At 40.1% G+C, this 17,802-nt stretch overlaps 4 protein-coding genes across 6 annotated transcripts; 1 reads left to right on the plus strand and 3 right to left on the minus strand.

The window, feature by feature from the left end:
* Positions 1-358: 358 nt before the first annotated feature.
* On the minus strand, positions 359-6,900 carry cracdla (cracd like a). Of its 3 annotated transcripts, XM_015966138.3 has the most exons (11): positions 6,641-6,900; positions 5,680-5,751; positions 5,374-5,518; positions 5,160-5,295; positions 4,935-5,078; positions 3,425-3,664; positions 2,272-3,322; positions 1,528-1,986; positions 1,139-1,398; positions 934-1,051; positions 359-854 (listed from the first exon to the last, which is right to left on the minus strand). In XM_015966138.3, exons 2-11 carry the CDS (start codon positions 5,726-5,728, stop codon positions 658-660), a joined length of 2,799 nt encoding a protein of 932 aa, XP_015821624.1. In that variant the 5' UTR covers positions 5,729-5,751; positions 6,641-6,900; the 3' UTR covers positions 359-657. The 3 variants fall into 3 exon arrangements, with proteins under 3 accessions (XP_015821624.1, XP_015821623.1, XP_054602776.1); XM_015966137.3 differs by having other exon boundaries at positions 1,139-1,986; XM_054746801.2 differs by lacking the exon at positions 6,641-6,900 and adding an exon at positions 6,139-6,606 and having other exon boundaries at positions 1,139-1,986.
* Positions 6,901-9,278: 2,378 nt separating this feature from the next.
* On the minus strand, positions 9,279-11,656 carry mitd1 (MIT, microtubule interacting and transport, domain containing 1). Its single transcript, XM_015966134.3, has 7 exons — positions 11,380-11,656; positions 11,195-11,296; positions 10,828-10,964; positions 10,018-10,104; positions 9,801-9,913; positions 9,670-9,730; positions 9,279-9,583 (listed from the first exon to the last, which is right to left on the minus strand). Exons 1-7 carry the CDS (start codon positions 11,522-11,524, stop codon positions 9,488-9,490), a joined length of 741 nt encoding a protein of 246 aa, XP_015821620.1. The 5' UTR covers positions 11,525-11,656; the 3' UTR covers positions 9,279-9,487.
* Positions 11,657-11,860: 204 nt separating this feature from the next.
* mrpl30 (mitochondrial ribosomal protein L30) lies at positions 11,861-13,997 on the plus strand. The gene is made up of 5 exons (XM_015966136.3): positions 11,861-12,128; positions 12,732-12,815; positions 13,038-13,184; positions 13,511-13,584; positions 13,737-13,997. The coding sequence occupies exons 1-5, from the start codon at positions 12,087-12,089 to the stop codon at positions 13,867-13,869; spliced, it is 480 nt and encodes a 159-aa protein (XP_015821622.1). The 5' UTR covers positions 11,861-12,086; the 3' UTR covers positions 13,870-13,997.
* A 596-nt stretch (positions 13,998-14,593) lies between these two features.
* txndc9 (thioredoxin domain containing 9) lies at positions 14,594-17,009 on the minus strand. The gene is made up of 5 exons (XM_015966135.3): positions 16,899-17,009; positions 16,066-16,262; positions 15,801-15,919; positions 15,424-15,678; positions 14,594-15,323 (listed from the first exon to the last, which is right to left on the minus strand). The coding sequence occupies exons 2-5, from the start codon at positions 16,234-16,236 to the stop codon at positions 15,203-15,205; spliced, it is 666 nt and encodes a 221-aa protein (XP_015821621.1). The 5' UTR covers positions 16,237-16,262; positions 16,899-17,009; the 3' UTR covers positions 14,594-15,202.
* Positions 17,010-17,802: the final 793 nt, after the last annotated feature.

The raw sequence follows: 17,802 nt of genomic DNA on the forward strand, positions 1-17,802 counted from the left end.
TGGCTGATTAACAGGCTTCTGCAGAATTTAGGGGCATGCTGTTGAAGGGTTTCATCCATTAAGTGAGCTGTGCTTGAGCAGGAAAACAGTTAAAACATGCAGGATTGAATGTAGACTAGAGCCACATTCTGATTCTGTTTTGGACATTATAGAGTCTGAACAGTAGGAGGAGCGACAGGCCAAATGTCTGAACATTTCCTGTAAATCCACAGGATTGTTGTTCGGGTTTTAATCTCAAATTATGCAATCTATCTGCCCATGTGGTTTTCTGGAAAAGACCTTAAATAATGTTTTATATAGTTATTTAGTTTTTTCCCCCAGAGTAACTCAATCATTATTCACATTATTGACAACTAAAAACAATATTAGAAATTTAATTGTCAAACAGAAACTTTTCCCAGCATTAAACTGCTGCATCAATTTACAGCTAATTCATAAACACTTCTAATCTGGATTATATTAAAATCTCTCCATATACTCTTTTCTTTCTTCATCCCTTAATGAGGCATGAACTCTTTACAATAAAATAAAAACAAAGCAGATGTTAAATTTACCAGAGCTTGATCAACACCTCTCACACAGCCAACATTTAACAGAATATCTGGAAAAAATAAGTATTTGTGTGCAGGTTTGCTATTTTAATCTTGGTTTTCCTTCTTAGTCCATGGTCTTATCACTCCAAGCCATTGACTTCCTCTTGGCCAGCTCCATCCAGGATGGCTGGCTGCTGTCAGACATAGATTGCAGCTCCAAAGCTCTGGTGTGTAGCGAAGATGGAGATGAAGGTGAGCCCATGTTTTTCCTCAGCCATTTGTCCTCGGGAGGCTTTTCTGGAACTTTGATGGGGCTTGATTCTGAAAATTGGAAGCAAAAACTGCTACATAGCAGCTCTGCAAACAGGCTTGATCAACATGACCACGTGTTTCGACATACCTGCTGTTTTAACCACTTGTCTGATTTCTGCCATTGTGTCTTTGCTTAGAGCTGGATGTTTCATGGTGGGGGTGTCGGCTGATGTCTGTACTTCTATTTGAGCTTTCCTCGTTTCCACCTGAGACCGATACTTGGTTAGAAGAATAAAACAAAAACGTGTATGATATGGAACAGAAAAATCAAGCATTATTAATAGTTTACAAACCCCTGTCGTTGATGGCGGTGTTGTCCACTCCCCCCGTTTCTCTAAAAACACAGCCCTCTCAGCCACCGAGCCAGTCCAGATCGTTCGTCGGGAAAAGAGTGATGGACTCTCCTTATGAACTGTGCCTTCTTTATCCGAAGCAGAGTCTAAAGCAGGAGCTGATGTGACACCCATCTCTGATGCCTGAGGTGGGGTCATGGATTTGATCTGAAGGGCTGTCTGGAAACCTCGACTGGGCCAGGATGGTGGTTGCTGTTGGGCTGAAGAAAGGTACGACTGAGTGAGAGACTGGGATGCGCTCCCCTGTGAAAGCTGAGATGTGGTTTGTGAAGCCGAGCGTAAAGGAGACTGAGTGGTCCGTTGGGGGACCTGAGCAGGCTGAGGCTGACCTTCATTTGGCTGTTTGGACATTTGCGATTCTTTCAATATAATCTTCTGTTGCTTCGCCACATCTGATGGTTTGACAACCTGTTCTTGAATTCTTCTTTCAGATTCTTCTTTCACTGGGCCCACTGGTGGCTGGTGTGCACTCTGCTGAGCCTTCATTGTTTGTGCTTGAGTCATGGTGTCTGCTTGAGGTTTAGACTGAGCTTGTGCTTGTGGCCGAGCGGTGGTTTGCACTCCTGGAAATTCTTTTGGGAATCTGCTGGTGAAAAGCTGCTGGAGGCTTCTGGTCTTTTCCATCGCCAGAGTCATCCAGGACACCTCGGACGAGGATGTCTGGGGAGCAGTTTCTGCTTCTTTGTTGTGTGAGGAGGTTGTCTGGGCTTCTGTGGGAATGGCGGGAGGATTCTCCAGAAGCGAAGCGCTTTGCTTGACTGAAAGAGCCACTCCAGACGGAGCTGGGTCTAAGGAGCAACACAAGCCTGTTAGATATGCTTTGAGGAGTTGTTAAAGTTTACTGAATGGTGTTTGAATGGGTGCAAAGTTCACCTGTTACCGGTAAGTCTTATCTTTCTAGACTGATTATTTACTAAGTGGGTTCTAGCTTGTTTTGAAACGTGCACGGCAGCCATCTGTGCATCGTGCACTTAAACATGCAGAAACAGAAGCCAAACACCATACATGCAGTATATTTAAACACCATTTCATATTTGAGTTAAGGTCATTTCTATGAGGGAATTCAATCTCACCTTTTGCTCTGGGAACGCTGGTCGTGTTCGTTGGCAGTGCTTCTGGCATTCGATTTGTGCTGTTGCTTGTTTCCTGATTTTTCCTTCTGGCATCCTGGTCTTCAGAAACCTCTGTGTTTGAATGTCGAGGGGAAGAGGAGTCCGAACGGAATTTAAGCGACAGAGATGTAGAGCGTAGTTTAACGCCAAACGGTGTTTTCCCATCCTCCTCCTTTGCTTCCTCCGCATCATCCACCCGCTCCTGGCTGCTTTCCATCTCCTCGGTCTGGACAGCGGCTGGCTCTGCGGGGACGTTTAGGGCTGCTGTCACAGTTTCTGTCTTCTTTAGGTTGGTCTTTCTGTCCCATAGACTGGCTGGTCGTCTGGAGGGTGATCCCTCTTGTCCAAGTCTTTCTAATGCAACAGGGCTTCCTTTCAGCTGCGTGCTTTTAAAATCCTCCTTTTCTTTCTTCTCCTCTGCTCCTCCAGCTGTTTTGTTCTTGGCTTCAGTCTGTTCCAACCTTCCTCCGAAACTGCCTGATCGGGGTCTTTCTCCATCCTGGTTTTTGACAGTACGGATGGACAAATGGAAAGAGCCAGATCCTGGGGGTGGTCTTTGTAGCTGTCTTCTGTTGTCCTCCTCACCTGGAGCAGAAGAAGACCTGGATGTGAACACGGAGCTGAGCTGCTCGGGAAGGACTTTGGTCTTGCCTTCAGACAGCACTTGTGTTTCTAAACTTTCTTTCTTTTCTCTGATTTCTGACTCGATGAAGGAGGAGTGTGGTCGTTTAGCAGTCAGTGAGTCCACACGCCTGTGAGGCTTGACCCGAAGGACCTGGGGGGCTACCGTTTCATGAACCTGGTGGGAAGAACTTTGGCTGGACGATCTGGGTGCTTCCTTTGATGTTACTGCCGACACCTCAGAAGATTTTACTGTAAGACGCCGAGAAATATCAACATTTTCTTTCTCTTCTGCCTCTCTCTCTTGTGCAACACACTGCTGCTCTTTTTCTTCCACAAACTCAAGGTTCTCCGCTGGTTTCAGGTTGTTTAAGCTGGACCCATGTTGAGTCTGAAAAAAGGAGAAACGTTTTGAAATGACATCTTAGAAATGGTTAAGTGCTACTTAAGTGCGTTTGCTGCTGTCAAGAGCATTAAGGCAAGCAAATCTCACCACAGTTGTGCTTTTCTTCTTAGTGCTGGCCCTCTGGTTTCTGGGTTTAATGGAGAGCCGGTGGCGTGCAGCAGAAGTATCTAAAGAGGAAGTGAATTCAGCCGGAGCGCTGAAGTCCAGCGGGGGCTCGATGGTTGCTGTGGAGGAACTAGTTGGAACTGGAAAAGGACTGAATGCATTCAGGGGTGATGGTTTGGTTGGTGCAGATTTGGGGACGGGTGAAACTACAGGAGAAGTTGGCTGAGGGGATGTCGGAAAAGATAAAAACATCAAATCAAGTTAATGCACTTGCTCACACAATGCATTTCATAAACTTTAACACGTTTTTCCAAGTAAATCAAATTATTTATTAACTATCATTCATTCAGTCCATCTAACTCTTATTTGTTTAATCACAACGCATTAAGATCCTTCTGTACAAAAGTGATTACACATTTTAATAACAGTGCAATGTTTTAGAGTCAGCATCACCGATGTTATCAGGGTGCATTTACACATGGTGTGGGTAACCATGGAAACAATAAAGGAAGAGTACAGGAACACGACAGGACAAAGAGCTGGGGAGAACTTATGCAGGGAGAAATTACACATTAAGAGCAGCTGGTATTTAACAGGTGAGTGCTGAGCATCACAACAAAGATGACTGACACCATATTTATTTAGTGTGGAGCGGATGCGGTCCAAACTCCGTAAGGCTTCCACTAAGACCAAAAGTCATCAGAGCATTCACATCGGCTGCGTGCGAGGCGGATTCAGATGCGGATCGTCAAGAAGTTGAAGAAATTACACGAGCCAGACAGCAAGTGAGATGTGGTTCATCATAAATGACCCACACTTGTAAACTATATACTATAACACCTTTCAGAGTCAGAGGACTCCAAAAGTGCTTTACACTACTATGCAAGTACATTTTTATTAGTTCATCAATGTGCCTCCAGTTAGATTCAGAATCAAATCTGTCTTTTTGTGAATTTTTTGTTTTTATCAACGATATCAGTTCACAGTGTAAGCTATTCACACTATTTTTTACAAGTATATCTTTAAACATATTATGTTGAATTTCTAATCATTTGGTTCTCTTGCATGAGCTCATGTCTGGAGATGTTCCACATAATTCACAGTCGATGTAAATGGCAGTTCGTCCAAAAGTCGCCCGGAAGCCATACAAAAACCGGACTGAGTCCATTCCATTCTGGGTGTAAATGAGGCACGAGAGAAACTGACCAACAGACTTATTTCACAGCAACCTTCTAGGAAGGCACAGGTGTAATGGTGAGGGCTGCATTCCACCTCTGCAGCTGCGAGAAAACATAATAATTGGCATGGAGCCCTCATTTATACACCTGTGCTTTTCCTAATAAGTCAAAATGTATAAAATGTTCATAAGAAAACAGACTAAATAAAAACTACACATAAGAAATTTACCAACAAATCAAAATATATCCAACAACCAACTCTAAAGCTCTCAGCCAGTCAGCGTGAACTGTGTGTAACTGAGATGATAAACTACCTTTGTGTGTGTTCTCTCCCCTGGAGCGTCGTTAGAGCTGAAGAAAAGAAATTCCTCTGATTGACTCGTGGGTTCTTCTGGACTTTTGATGGGCAGAACCAAAGGTGGAGGTCCAAAATGCATTTTCTGCAGCTGAAGTTTTGTCTGTGAAAGCAGCAGACAATGATGCCATTTAATGAGTTAACCCAGCTTTCTGGTTCTGATCCATTTAAGGCAAGGTGGTACCTGAAGACTTCTGATTTTACTGTGAACGTTCTCTTGAGATAAAACTCTGGCTGGTTCAGAATCTGTCAGGGTCTGATCATCCAGAAAGATGCTGTCATGGGACAACGCTCGGGATCCCATCATCCCAGAGGAGTTACTGAAAGCAGATTTAGAGAATGAGGGTGAGAAAATGGATCTGAGCATCCAGAGAGGTTTTTGTCATGCAGACACTCACACCAAGTCTTCATCTGATCCCATTTCTTTTCCAATGGCGACATTGCCAGCTGACTGGCTGAGTTTGGGATTTGCCTCTGCACCCGATTTTTTACTCCTCCTGAAGAGACGAGTTTTCAGAGACTTCATTTTGGAGTTTTTACGTCCTGCAGAGATGAAAACAAAAACAGATTCAGGTCAAAGCAGCTTAAGAAGCCGAAATGAACTCAGTCAGCTCAACAAACCCTTTTACATTATTTAGCACGCCTTTTTTTTTGTAAAAGTTTCAAATTGTTTTCTTACTTCTAAGCGTTTGAATCGACCTCACCTGTGATCTCCTCTGTGCCTTCCTCTGTATCTCCAGAGAAGAGCTCCATCAGTCAGATCTCTTTAAAAACCACTAAACAGAGAACAAAAGTATGCTTAAACAAGAGAAATAATCAAGAGATACCATTTGTGAGAGGAAAATCCTTTGTTCTGAAGAACAAGTCAGAGACGTGCAGTCCAAAGGTTCATCATACATCTCATTATCAGGAACAGAGCCACCCTATAGGCGGGGTGAGGGACTTGACTCTGTACAGATCAGCAAACTGTAATCATTGTACCAAAAATGAAAGAGCCAATTCTGACCAGAATGAGAAAAAAAGAAACACTAATTTGCCCAAACCTTTCAAACTAAAAGTCATTCTCAGGTAGCCTCGCTGCTCGGACCAGGCTGTTTTATTCCTGGAGCCAGAATGTAGGTCATTCTTGCTCTATGTTTTTATTTATTTATATAGTCACCAACCCTGTTTTGGTTCCCTTTGAGAAACAGCCAGTCTCTGCGCTTCACACTGTTTTGTCTGTGCAGCCAACGAGTCAACAGGGCATAATCATGCTTGGCTGACTGATAAAACAAGATATGCCAGGTTATGGACAAACATGCAAAGTCCATACTGCACCTTTCGTATCACGGAGATCGCCCTTTTCTCCTTTTAAATGCTACAGGCACGTGATCGATCCAGAAAACTTGAAAAATAGTAACATGTTTTAAACCTCTGCAATGAATGGAATTTAAATCCCAATAGAATGGAGGTTTTGATTTTTCACAGCATAACCTCTAAAGAAACAATATAATCCAGGGGATTACTGACATTGCAGATAGATCCTTGTAAAATTTCACAGCAGCAGAGTAATCCACAGAAGAGGTTTTAATCACAATGTCCCCATGTAGCATGAAATTCACAGGGAATATCCCATGAAAACACACACATTCACACACTATCCTTTGCAAAATTGAATGAATTTACCGAACGTCCGAACCAGCAGCTCAGCTTCACTTCTTCCTGTTTGTCCTCCTCTCCTGCAGAGTTCTCAGCCAAACCTAATGATTAAACTCCCCCTTTAACCAGGACGTATGCAGATGTGCAGAGGTAAAGGAGAGAGGGAAGAAGGGGAAAAAATAAAGCAGAAAAACAGAAATAAAGGCAGAAGGAGAAGGTCACTGCATGGTAGGATAAGCAAATGCACAAAAGAGGACAGATGAGAGTGTATGAGAGAGAGAGAGAGAGAGAGAGAGAGAGAGAGAGGCAGAGGGAGGGTTACTCTATTACATTGGTGGCACACTGTGGCCCTCTGCGCTAAGCTCCTTATAAAACACTAACCTGATTTTAGGCCCAGAAATGAGAGTAGAGGGAAAAAAATAAAGCTCCAGTGGGAAAGAGGGCATGCAGATAGGAATCATGGCTCGTAGAAACCTGTTTATGCACCACACCGGGCTGCTCAAAAGTTACAAATACATTTATAGATGAACTAACCCTCTCACACCTATTCAGGCTTTAGAGTTAAAATCTAACGTGTGTCCTCATTAATGACAAACAGATCACAATATGTTATTAAGGTGATGCACTTTGCAGATTTACTCATCAGAGGAAAATCCCATGGCATTCCCACACCAAAGAGGATAAAAAAAAACCCTCCCAGCAAGTTTTCATCCTGCCTCGAAGTCTCCTGCCAGTGAGAATGTGGCTGGAAAACCTCCACAGGAAGGAGAGCTGGAATTATCCAAACCTGTTGCTCGAACCACCTCAGCGGATTCCTTTAAATGCGGAGGAGCAGCAGCTCTAAGGCAAATCCACTCCCCAGCCAGCGGGACAGTTCCATCTTTGTCAGGCCAAGGGCCAGCCTTCGACTGGGAGGAGCTGACTCCGATCCCGGTAGCTTCACACTCCGCTGTGAACCATCCTGGTGCTTAGTGAAAGTCACAGATGCCAACAGAAACACATCCCAGCAGAGGGATTTAAAAGGCACACCTTTGCATCTACATTAATGCGTGAGCAGCTTCCCTGATGTAGCCCCCCCCCCCCCCCCCCCTCCTTAATCACACAAATCCAGCCGACATCTGCCCTGCATGTAATAAACAACACGTAACATGTTAGCAGAACACAGGGACATCAGATTCTGGGATTTGCCCCATTCATGGATTTGTCTCTAACCTACACAAAAATATAAGCACAGCAACTCGTTGTATCCCTGAATGAGCGTAATGTGATTAAATGCATTATTCTAGACTGAAAGGAGGCTTCGGAATATTGACTAATCTGTGATTTTTTGGGACTATCGGCCTCTTTGATTCAGAAGAAAAACAACACACACTTTCAGGAGGGTTCCTGATGGATTATAATTTCGTCATATCTGAACTCAGATAAGGATCATGCATATTGAGATTAAGATTGACAGATAATCCGATCACAGCCCTGTGAACTCATGAGTTACTATTCACGCTTGACAATATGGGAGAATCCCTCTTGAAAAAGAACCATTTCATAAATAAAAAGCTGTTTTCCTTTAATGTTTTGTTTCATAAAAGCTGTCCAACACAGTTGTTACATATTGTGTTTTGCTGATTTAGTTCTTTACATCAACCTTTAACTAAATTTTGAATGAGAGAAATGTTGATTTAAAGCATGAGCCACCCCTAAATGGTTTAACTTTTTTGATTCAGCCCAGAGGCAGAAAATATGAGTAAAGGAGAGGTGAAAGTAGAGTTTGAGGTTGTGGTTTCAATTATAAAAGGTACAAGATCAATTGGGCTAACCAGTGGTGCAGTGGTTAGTGTCGTTACCTTGTAGCAAGGAGGCTCTGGGTTCACATCCTAGCCCGGGGTCTCTCTGCAAGGAGTCTGCGTGTTCTCCCTGAACACAAGTGGGTACCTCTGTCTGCACCATCAGGTTAATTGGTCTTTCTAAATTGTCCTTAGGTGTGAGTGTATGCATGCAAGGTTGTTTGTCCTGTGTGTTGCCATGTGGAGGACTGGCAACCTGTCCAGAGTGTACCCTGTATGTTTGCCCGAAGACAGCTGGAGATAGGCACCAGCCCCCCTGCGACCCTGCATAGATAAGTGGGTGAAGAAAATGGATGAATGGATAAAATAAATTGAAAAAAAAAATGATTTCCACATTTTTGATACATCTGATGATTAAACATATAAATCAAAGGAACTTTTATTTTCTTAAGACTAAATTCAAATTTTTAAGTTGAGCACATGAATTAGTGGTCAGTGGCAGATATGTGGTCTAAATAGATAACTTGACATGTTGAAATACTTTCAAACACACATGCACAGCAATTAAATAGGAAAACTACTCGTTCTCACCAATTTTTAAGTTTTTATTTTTGCCCTGAATGTTTTATATGTAAAAATCAAATACTCCAAGAAATAAGAAAAATAATCAAAATCCAAGAAATAAGAAAATTAATCAAATTTTTTTCACCAACTAAATGCTAAATATGTGCTGCAGAAACCCCAAAATATATTAAAATACACCTTGTGAAAACTTTTTAGTTGAAAGCAACAAAATAGATGTAGATTAGCTAATCAGTGACAAAAAATTATTTAAAAAAATGTTAAACTTTTTTCCTCTAAAAACACAACAAATCAGTGGAGTTCATTTTTTATGCTTAAGGCACTTTTTAAAAAATATATATATTTTTTTGCCCAACAGCAGAAAACAAACCAGTAAAAAAGCATTGTTACATGACATTTACAGATGCACAAAACACAAAACATTTAAAGGTGCTTATTTCAGTCAGGTTAAGGCAATCCAGTACAATGTAAGTAAATACAATTTCTTGAGTTACAAATGAATTTTAGCATCTCATAAACTCTTTGTGTGTTTTGTGTGAAAAATGTCTACAGTTGTCTCGTGGCACAGTCTGAGGTCGTAGTCACAATACCCGATGGAGAATCGACCCTGTGGGAAAACCAAAACCAGAGCTTATCATCCCGAGGAAACAGAAATTTAGGAATGAATCTTTACGAGTATGAATGTAGTCCCACCTTAGGCTTCTTGAAGTAATCCAACCCTCTTCCAATTTTTATAATCCAACCAGTGTCAAACCTAAAAATAAACAATTTTATTAGGAATGTTAATAAGCGCTACATGTAGGTTTAGCAGCAAGAGAAAACACCTGATCTCCCTGTCATGGATGGTGGAGGAGAACTGTAGATCCAGAGTCACTCCCTGAGCACTGAGACTGTCTTTTAGCTCTAAAAGAGCACCGTTCTGCTGGCTGCTGTCAACCTGCAGGACAAGAAGGATCAGCTAAACAACATAAATCAAGCAGAGGAGACAGCTGAGCATTAATGACACAATGTAATGTAACGTTTACTATCTTGGTAACCTACATCATCCTGTGATGTGAGGAGATGGATCTTTGTCACCTTGCTGCAGGACTTTAAAAGCATCTCACAGAAACGCAAGAAGTTGTAGAGCTGGTGGAGCGAAGAAAAAAAGAGCTTTTACTAATATAATATTGATTGTAACTGAAGATAAAATGTACTTTAAACATTACAACATTTATTCAGTGTCTTTTAAACTGTGGCTAATGCTGAAAAAAACAATTTAAAAATGAATGCTTCATTAACTTTACATCAGATTCTGCTACAGCGTAAAACATAAACAGAGAAAGTGAATGAAATAAACTATTTTTGTTTTTATTAGATTCAGATAAACTTTATTAATTCCCATGGAAGGTTGTTTTTTGGGGGGGAGGGGATTCATTTTCCTGCAGGGTTACATCAGCAGAAAAGTAAAAATCAGTTTAACAAAGAACAACAATTGAAACAAATAACTAAAACATAAAAGAACAGAAAACAATCTAAACAACAAAAGAAAAATATGATAGAAGGGGAGAATATGGAAATATACCGGAATAATTTAAACCAGATCTCGATATTTGTGCAGGTTTGTCAGTTCTTCAATGGTATATTAAGTTTCAAGCCAATTTGTAAATAATAAATAGCAAAAACATATGAAATATACTCATTTTGAACATGTCTGAAGCAAAAGCAATGCTTAAATCATTATGATTGCTTATTAATGTAAAGCAGCAGTTGCCATCTCCGATAATAGGTTGTTATGAATAAATCAGACACAATTTGAGACACTGAGAAAATCAACTAGGTCAATGAAACGTGAAGTGAAACAGCTCCTACTTGATGTGTGTGCCGTACGTATGGGTCCTCCACCCAAACCTCAGTGAGAGTGTTGCTGATGTAGGGTTTGAACAAAGTTTCGTAGCTGTAACCAGTGGCATCGCCTGAAATTTTTATCTGCTCGTGGTATTTTCCATCTGTTAAACAAAGGGGGAGCAGAATGATCAAACAGCCAGAGAATTGCGCCGCTTTTAATACGAGATTATAAACACTTATTTGTTTGGAGATGTGCACAAATAAAACCTTTAGTATATTTGTTCGACCTTAAATAATCTACCAAAGACAAAGTGTCAAACAGGATCATCAGTACGTTGTCTTCTAGCTCATTACTGAATTTGTTTTTATTTTTTCTGCTGAACTGCATTACCTTCTTTCATCTGATTTACATGAGCCTTTATTTGCTCTGCTCTGTCCATGTAGCCCTTGATCTTCTCCCTGTAGTGTCCTCTCTTTGACTCATCTTTTGAAACTGTTTACAAAACAAGGAAACGTTAAAATATATATTTTTGGGATAATAATATCCACAATGAATAAAATTTGTATATATTGTACCTTTCAGTACGTCCATAAGTAGCTGTATGCCCTCCTGGTAACAGACCAGGGACTCCTGAAAGCGCCCGCTTTGGTCCAACTCCACCGCCCGTTTTAGCACGGAAACGGCGGCCGCCTCCATTCCTGACACGTGGTTTTCTGACATTTTAAATGTTTGCCTTTAAACAAGGAATTATGTTTTAATTCTGAAGGAAAAAGCATCGAAATTAGTTTTACTAGCCTGCCTAATGGATAGATGCCTGAGTGCGTCAACAAATTACTTCCCGGAGAAAAAGGAAATATCAGTTTGTAAATGGTACGAACGATTTTTTTTGTATGTAGTTGAAATATTAATAATTATAATTTTAATTATAAATTTTGTGTTAAGTTTTATTTTAATTCAAAAACAGAACTGAAGAGGATTAGGGTTAACCCAAACCCGATCTAGAAATTTAGATAAGTATCTGGACGACAAATTGCATACCGGTACAATTTAGATGTTACTCACTCCAGGACTTCCTTCCGGTCCAGAGAGAAAATCCCAAGTACACTTGGCTTGTGTTTACCTCGTTTTGGTCATATTTTACATTCTTAAACCGATATCTTCTTTAGTATATTGGGTTTTTAAATAAGCGTTTTCTTGAAATCCTGAAGTCAAACCGGTTTCATAGATGTGTTAGCAGGACCGTAACCTTGGCGTAGTTGTCTTGTGGCCCCAGAAATTCAACATGTTCGGAGTCTGTCGCAGTTTGAACTCTCTGCCATTAAAGGTAAGGTAATAATTTTAAAATAGTTTGTACAACTTTTGCAGTCAAATACTGGATTACGGGTTCTGCTCAACAGACCGAATTTTAATCATCCAAGCAGTTTCTAGCAAACGCACATTAATACACATATTTTGACGTATTACTTTTAATTTACGTAAGAGGATTTGCTTATGTGGCCTTGGTCTATGCCTTGCAGGATGCCTTTTTCTCCTCCATATGGAGTCCAATTTTGAAATATTGGAGCTTTACACCTGAATTTCTTTTAGAAAAATTTGAGACATTATGTATCCCCCATCATTAAAAACTATTTACTTAGTACCACTTAGTATTTCTACTTATCCCTGTTCAATAATTAAACCACATAATTTGTACTTTGCTTTGTGGTCATTCAAGCACATGGAAAAAGGAAGAAAAAAAAACATCTGATCTGTGTGATGTAATTTGTTGATTTGGTTTTTTTCTAGATTTCCTGTGCAAAATTCAGATACAAGATGATGAGATTTAGTTGCCAACTTAGTGTCTAAGACTTTTTAAATGGTGTATGTGTAGAGGAACATGTAAGTATTGTAGCTCATAATGCAAATTCTTGCTTTATATTTGTTACAGACCCTGAAAGATGGCGTTTTGTCACCGTGTGGGTGGTTAGTGTCCACGCGCAACAAATTTACCAAATCAAGAATCCCAAATGAGGTAAAAGAATCAAGTCATGTTTCAACATTAATTATTTGCATGTAGTTTAATAGAAAATTAGTGAATTACTGTGAAACACGTAAAATGCCAAGAGACGAGACTACTATTTGAATTTTCACAGAAAACTCCTTAATGACGGTTTAGTTGATTAGAGGATTTAGATGATGGTTTAGTTCATTTGTTTTGTTGTTCATGGTCAGTTCAGTATTTCTTTCCTGGCAGCTTTTTGTTGAGAGATCGAAAGAACACGAGAAATATGGTGGTGACCCAGATCAGCCTCATAAACTTCACATCGTGACTCGAGTCAAAAGTGCGATGCGAAGGCCGTATTGGGAGAAAGACCTCGTGAAAGAGCTTGGGCTTCAGCACGTGAGTTTAGAGTCATCTAAGCATCAACATCTCATACTGATGTTTAATTAAAAATATTCAAAAGTGTAAACAAATGTCAAAAATGTTTTAGAAAAATCATTTTGTAAATGTCAGATTATTAGACAAAAAAGCTCAAATTCAATGAGGACTTTTTACAAAGCAATAGAAATTATCAACAGAAGGTTATAAATGCCATTTAGTATTAGCAACCTGTCAGAGCATGAGAAGCTTGCTGTGGGATCTTTTCCTTGAAGACTTTAAAAAGCTGTAATGATAAAAGTCAAAGTACCAAAATCACTAATTGTTCCACTTTTCTCTTCTTTTAGGCCCACAAGCCTGTAATTCACAAAAATATACCTGCAGTCAACAACAAGCTGAAGGTTGTCAAGCATCTTGTGAGGTGATGTTTGTAATTAGTAGACTTTGTGACATCCATGTAATGGAGTTTTATTTTGCCATCTAATGTAATTGGTATATATATTAACCTTTCATCTGCTGAGTTTGAAAATAAAATACATAACTGAATTCTCACTCGTCTCCTCCCTGATGCAGGATACAGCCGCTGAAAACTCCGTATGGGCTCCCTGCTGAACAGGACATGGCAGATACATACATTAACAGCAAAGGAGAGCTGGTCGTGCATCGTCTGCTTCAACCTGTTGATCACAAAGCTGTTGAGTCTTAGTGATATTCAGTTATAATCAAAAGTTCTGTTGATAAATGTCTCAAAATTTTGATTCCTGTCTTTACTTTTGAAATAAGACAAAATGTGATCTACAGTCATTTTATAAACTAAAAATACTGACACAACAACTCACTACTCAGTTTTATTAAACATTTACCTTCACTTGCTCTGGATCAGAAAACACAATTTTATTTTCATTTATTAGCCGGTTTGCGAGCAATATTCACACAGGTAGTTTTACAAAAATGTCCACAAGTCAGTTAAGTGACCAACGGAGTACATTCTCACCAGGGATGCATCAGTACAACACTTTCCCAGCAGTGGAACAAAGCTAAAATATCACTGACCTAGATGTGGTTTTGTTTGGATTTGGTACAAAAGATTGGGCAAGGTGAAGGGCTTGTATTTGTTTAGCGCCTTGTAGGGTTCTACAACCCTCCAAGGCACCTCACAACACATCCAGCCATTCACAAACTGGAGGTGAGCTTTAATGTAATCACTTACCAAAGCTGCCGTATGCAGCTTCCACCAGCAGGCAAGGTGGGTCAACCGTCTTGCAAAAGATGACTGGAACAGACTGAGCAGGGTTCAAACCTGCAATCCTCTGGTTACAGGGTGGACTCTTAACTCATCTGCTCCTGTCGCACCTTTCATTTAAACTACACCGTACACAATCTAAGGTTGGCCTTTTTCAAAAACAGAATAATTTCTAAAGCAATGTGAGATTTTCTTCTTTAGGTTTGTCAAGAAAATATGACTAAATAAAGCAAGATTCAACTTTAGAAGTGATGAGCTCTAAATAATGAATTACACGTGAATCAAATGTCAGTATGAATACACACATGGCTCTGATACATCACTACTATACTTTCTTATGAGTTAGCCGATGTCTCTTGCTTTAAAGGTATAGCAGAGAACTTTGTTCTTCCAGGCGGATCATCAGAATAATTGGTCTTCATTAATGTCAATTATTCCGGTGAAGCTTTCACGCAAGGTCGCTGCATTTTTTTCATAATATGGAGAGGGTGGTTACTTCCTGAAATCCAAACATCTTCCACCCTACCTAAGTTAACTGAGCACCACAGAAACAAGTGTTATTAGCTCTACATTACACAGATACGGCATTGGACTGGAACCTGATCCTGGGTTTGAGGCATTGGAGCACAAAAGGTGCATCATGCTAAAATGTTTCAATAAAAAAAAAGGTTTATGAATCTGGTAAAAAACAAGAAAATCAAAAACAAATATGTTAAATGAGTCATAATCTTTGAAAGAACAGTTACAGGTTTTTTTTTAAGTGATGTAGCCATGAGAGAAAAACAGTCAGCACTTTTCAGTCATCTTCAGAATCTGAGTCAGAGTCATAACCTTTCCCTCTGATGGTTTTCTTCTCCACTTTTGTGAACTTTGAGCCAGATTTCTTTGCTCCTGTCGGGGGCTCCATCAGGTTACCACTAGGACAAAAATAGAAAATAAAATTAGAATGATTACAGCTACACATTAGTTCAATGCAATCTTTAGTCTCACAGATGTTGAGTGTATTTTATGTCTCACCTGTAGTTTATAACATCTGCACACCCAAGCCTCCACTCAAGCATCTCTGTGGAAAACTCATCTGTGTTGCCCAGATCGGAGAATCCAACCACATAATCTTTCGTTTTTCCATTTAAAAGCAAAGCCAGTGTTGGAATAACTTTGATGCGAAGCCGTTCTGTCAAAAACGGGGCCTTTTCCACATCCAGTTTGATGAATTTTGTTTCAACATGCTTTTTTGCCAAAATGGCGAGGTGTTTGTCCAAGATCTTACATCTAGATGAAAGAGACAGGATGATTAGTTCAACCTTTCAGCACAGCAGTGCACATTTAACACCAGTCCTGGTGTTGGGTATTAGAGTGAATGCGTCTTATTAATCTCTTATGTATAGATTTACCTGAAAGTTGAATTTCTGTAGAAGTGGCAGACAACTTTTTTGCTTTCCTTTACTTCACTGAAAAAGTCTTTCTCACTGGGAATTTCTCTAAACTCCCCATGACCCTTGGACAACCACTCCTTAAACACAAAGAGTTTCAAATAGATGAAATAACACTATCAAAATTGGTTGTGTTTACAGGTTTTTAACATTTATGTTGAGCAACTAACATAACATTACATTAAATAATACATTAAACTGGTTTTTGAGGCATCCTCCCACTTACCTGCTTTTGTTTCTGCGCTTTTTTAAGTTCCTCTAATCGTCTTTCCTTCAGTCTCTCCAATTCATCTTCATCCATCTCATTCAGCTGGCTCAGCTGAGCATCCACTTGTTCTTCTACTAATTTGGTTTGTTCCAAAACCTTTGCAATTATATCAGTTGCTTGACTGGCCATGGCTGTTGGTGTGAAAGACTCTGAATCTTGAGGGAGTAAAGAACGGATTCGTTTGAAAGGAGAAATAACACCAAAGCACAGACTCTAAACAATAAACGAAAGCAGAATAAACACAGGTGTTCAGGTGGGTCTCATATAAGCTATGCCAATGTGATCTCATGTAAACACCCAATGACCTCTTCCATTGTTTTAATGATCAACATTTAATGATATTAGTTTGTGCGTCAACACGAAGCAAGAATCACAAAATTTGACTCTTTCACTCCACTATATGGTTTAAATTTGCGCTAAGGCTGAAAAAAACTAACACATGATCTCGATTGCTAAGCTAACAGAAAGGTAACAAAAGAACACACCTACTTTTCTCCCCATTGTGATACGTGCAAACAACCCGTTACGGTTTTTTATTCGATCAAGTTTGATCAGATAATTCTCACAAGCCAAGCAATTAAGATGGGTATACAAAGGTAGGTTAGCAATCACGAACCTTGTGAATTTACGTCACGTTAGCAAGCTAAGTCGACTAGCTAACGTTAGCCGAACCAAGACCGTTGACAGGTTTAAAAAAAATCAAGAGTAAAGAAAATAATAAAAGAACTGGAATTTTATCTTTAGATAAAGAAATTCAAGTAATTAGCAAAGCATTTAACAATATGTTTTACCTTCAAAAGGAACAGGTCGCCTTGCGTCTGTCAGTGCGTATACAATATGGAAAAACGGCAGAAACCATAAAGGCGGATATTACGTCACAATAAAACTACGTTATAGGGAAATCACATCCGGGTTGTTCACAAAATAAATGCTTCGAACCATAAAGTCTACAAAATAACTTCTCTCGAAACGATAATATATATAAGGACCTAAAGTCAGCGCCGGTGCTCCGCACACGCACACCACGCATAGCGCGTAGGGCACCACGCCGGGGGAGGGGAACCAAATGCAAGCTTATGAAAAAAATAATATATATATGATAAAGACAGATTTCAGTTAGAATATGTGCAAAGCAAGTTAACAACATGTTTACAGAGAGAAAACAATACAAAAAGGAAAGGAGATGGACTGTGTCCACTTTTCACTCTGTCCGGGCGTCCGGACTGGGGGTCTGATGAAAATGTCCGGCTTTTCATCCAGGAGCATGGATCGAATTATGGGGGAGCTGGATAGCCTACACATCCAGGGGAGCTGGAAAAACGTTTTCTACCTATATTACATCATTTATGGACTCTTTTGAGCAGAGAGCACAGAGAGCGGCACAGCGCGTTATTGCGCAGCGCTCCAGGCTGCTGCGTCCAGCGCACGGTCCATTCTCAAAGTGGCGCAACCAAAAAACTATAATTAACCCACGATCGTTCATGTCCGCACATGTTCTCTACTTTCTGTCTTATTTGTGCCTGTAGTGCTCTGCTACTGGAGCTCATCACCTGTGCTGCGGTGATTTCACCTCACTGACGCAGCATCGAAACGCGCTCTCCGCTTTGTGGTCAGGAGATCCCTTTGATCTGCTCAAAAGTAACTGATGAGGTGAAAAAGTAAGAATCCAGGCAGCAGATTTTCTGGAGAGTTTAG

Source organism: Nothobranchius furzeri, chromosome 14, assembly GCF_043380555.1.
Source record: "Nothobranchius furzeri strain GRZ-AD chromosome 14, NfurGRZ-RIMD1, whole genome shotgun sequence".
NCBI classification, from domain to species: Eukaryota; Metazoa; Chordata; class Actinopteri; order Cyprinodontiformes; family Nothobranchiidae; genus Nothobranchius; species Nothobranchius furzeri.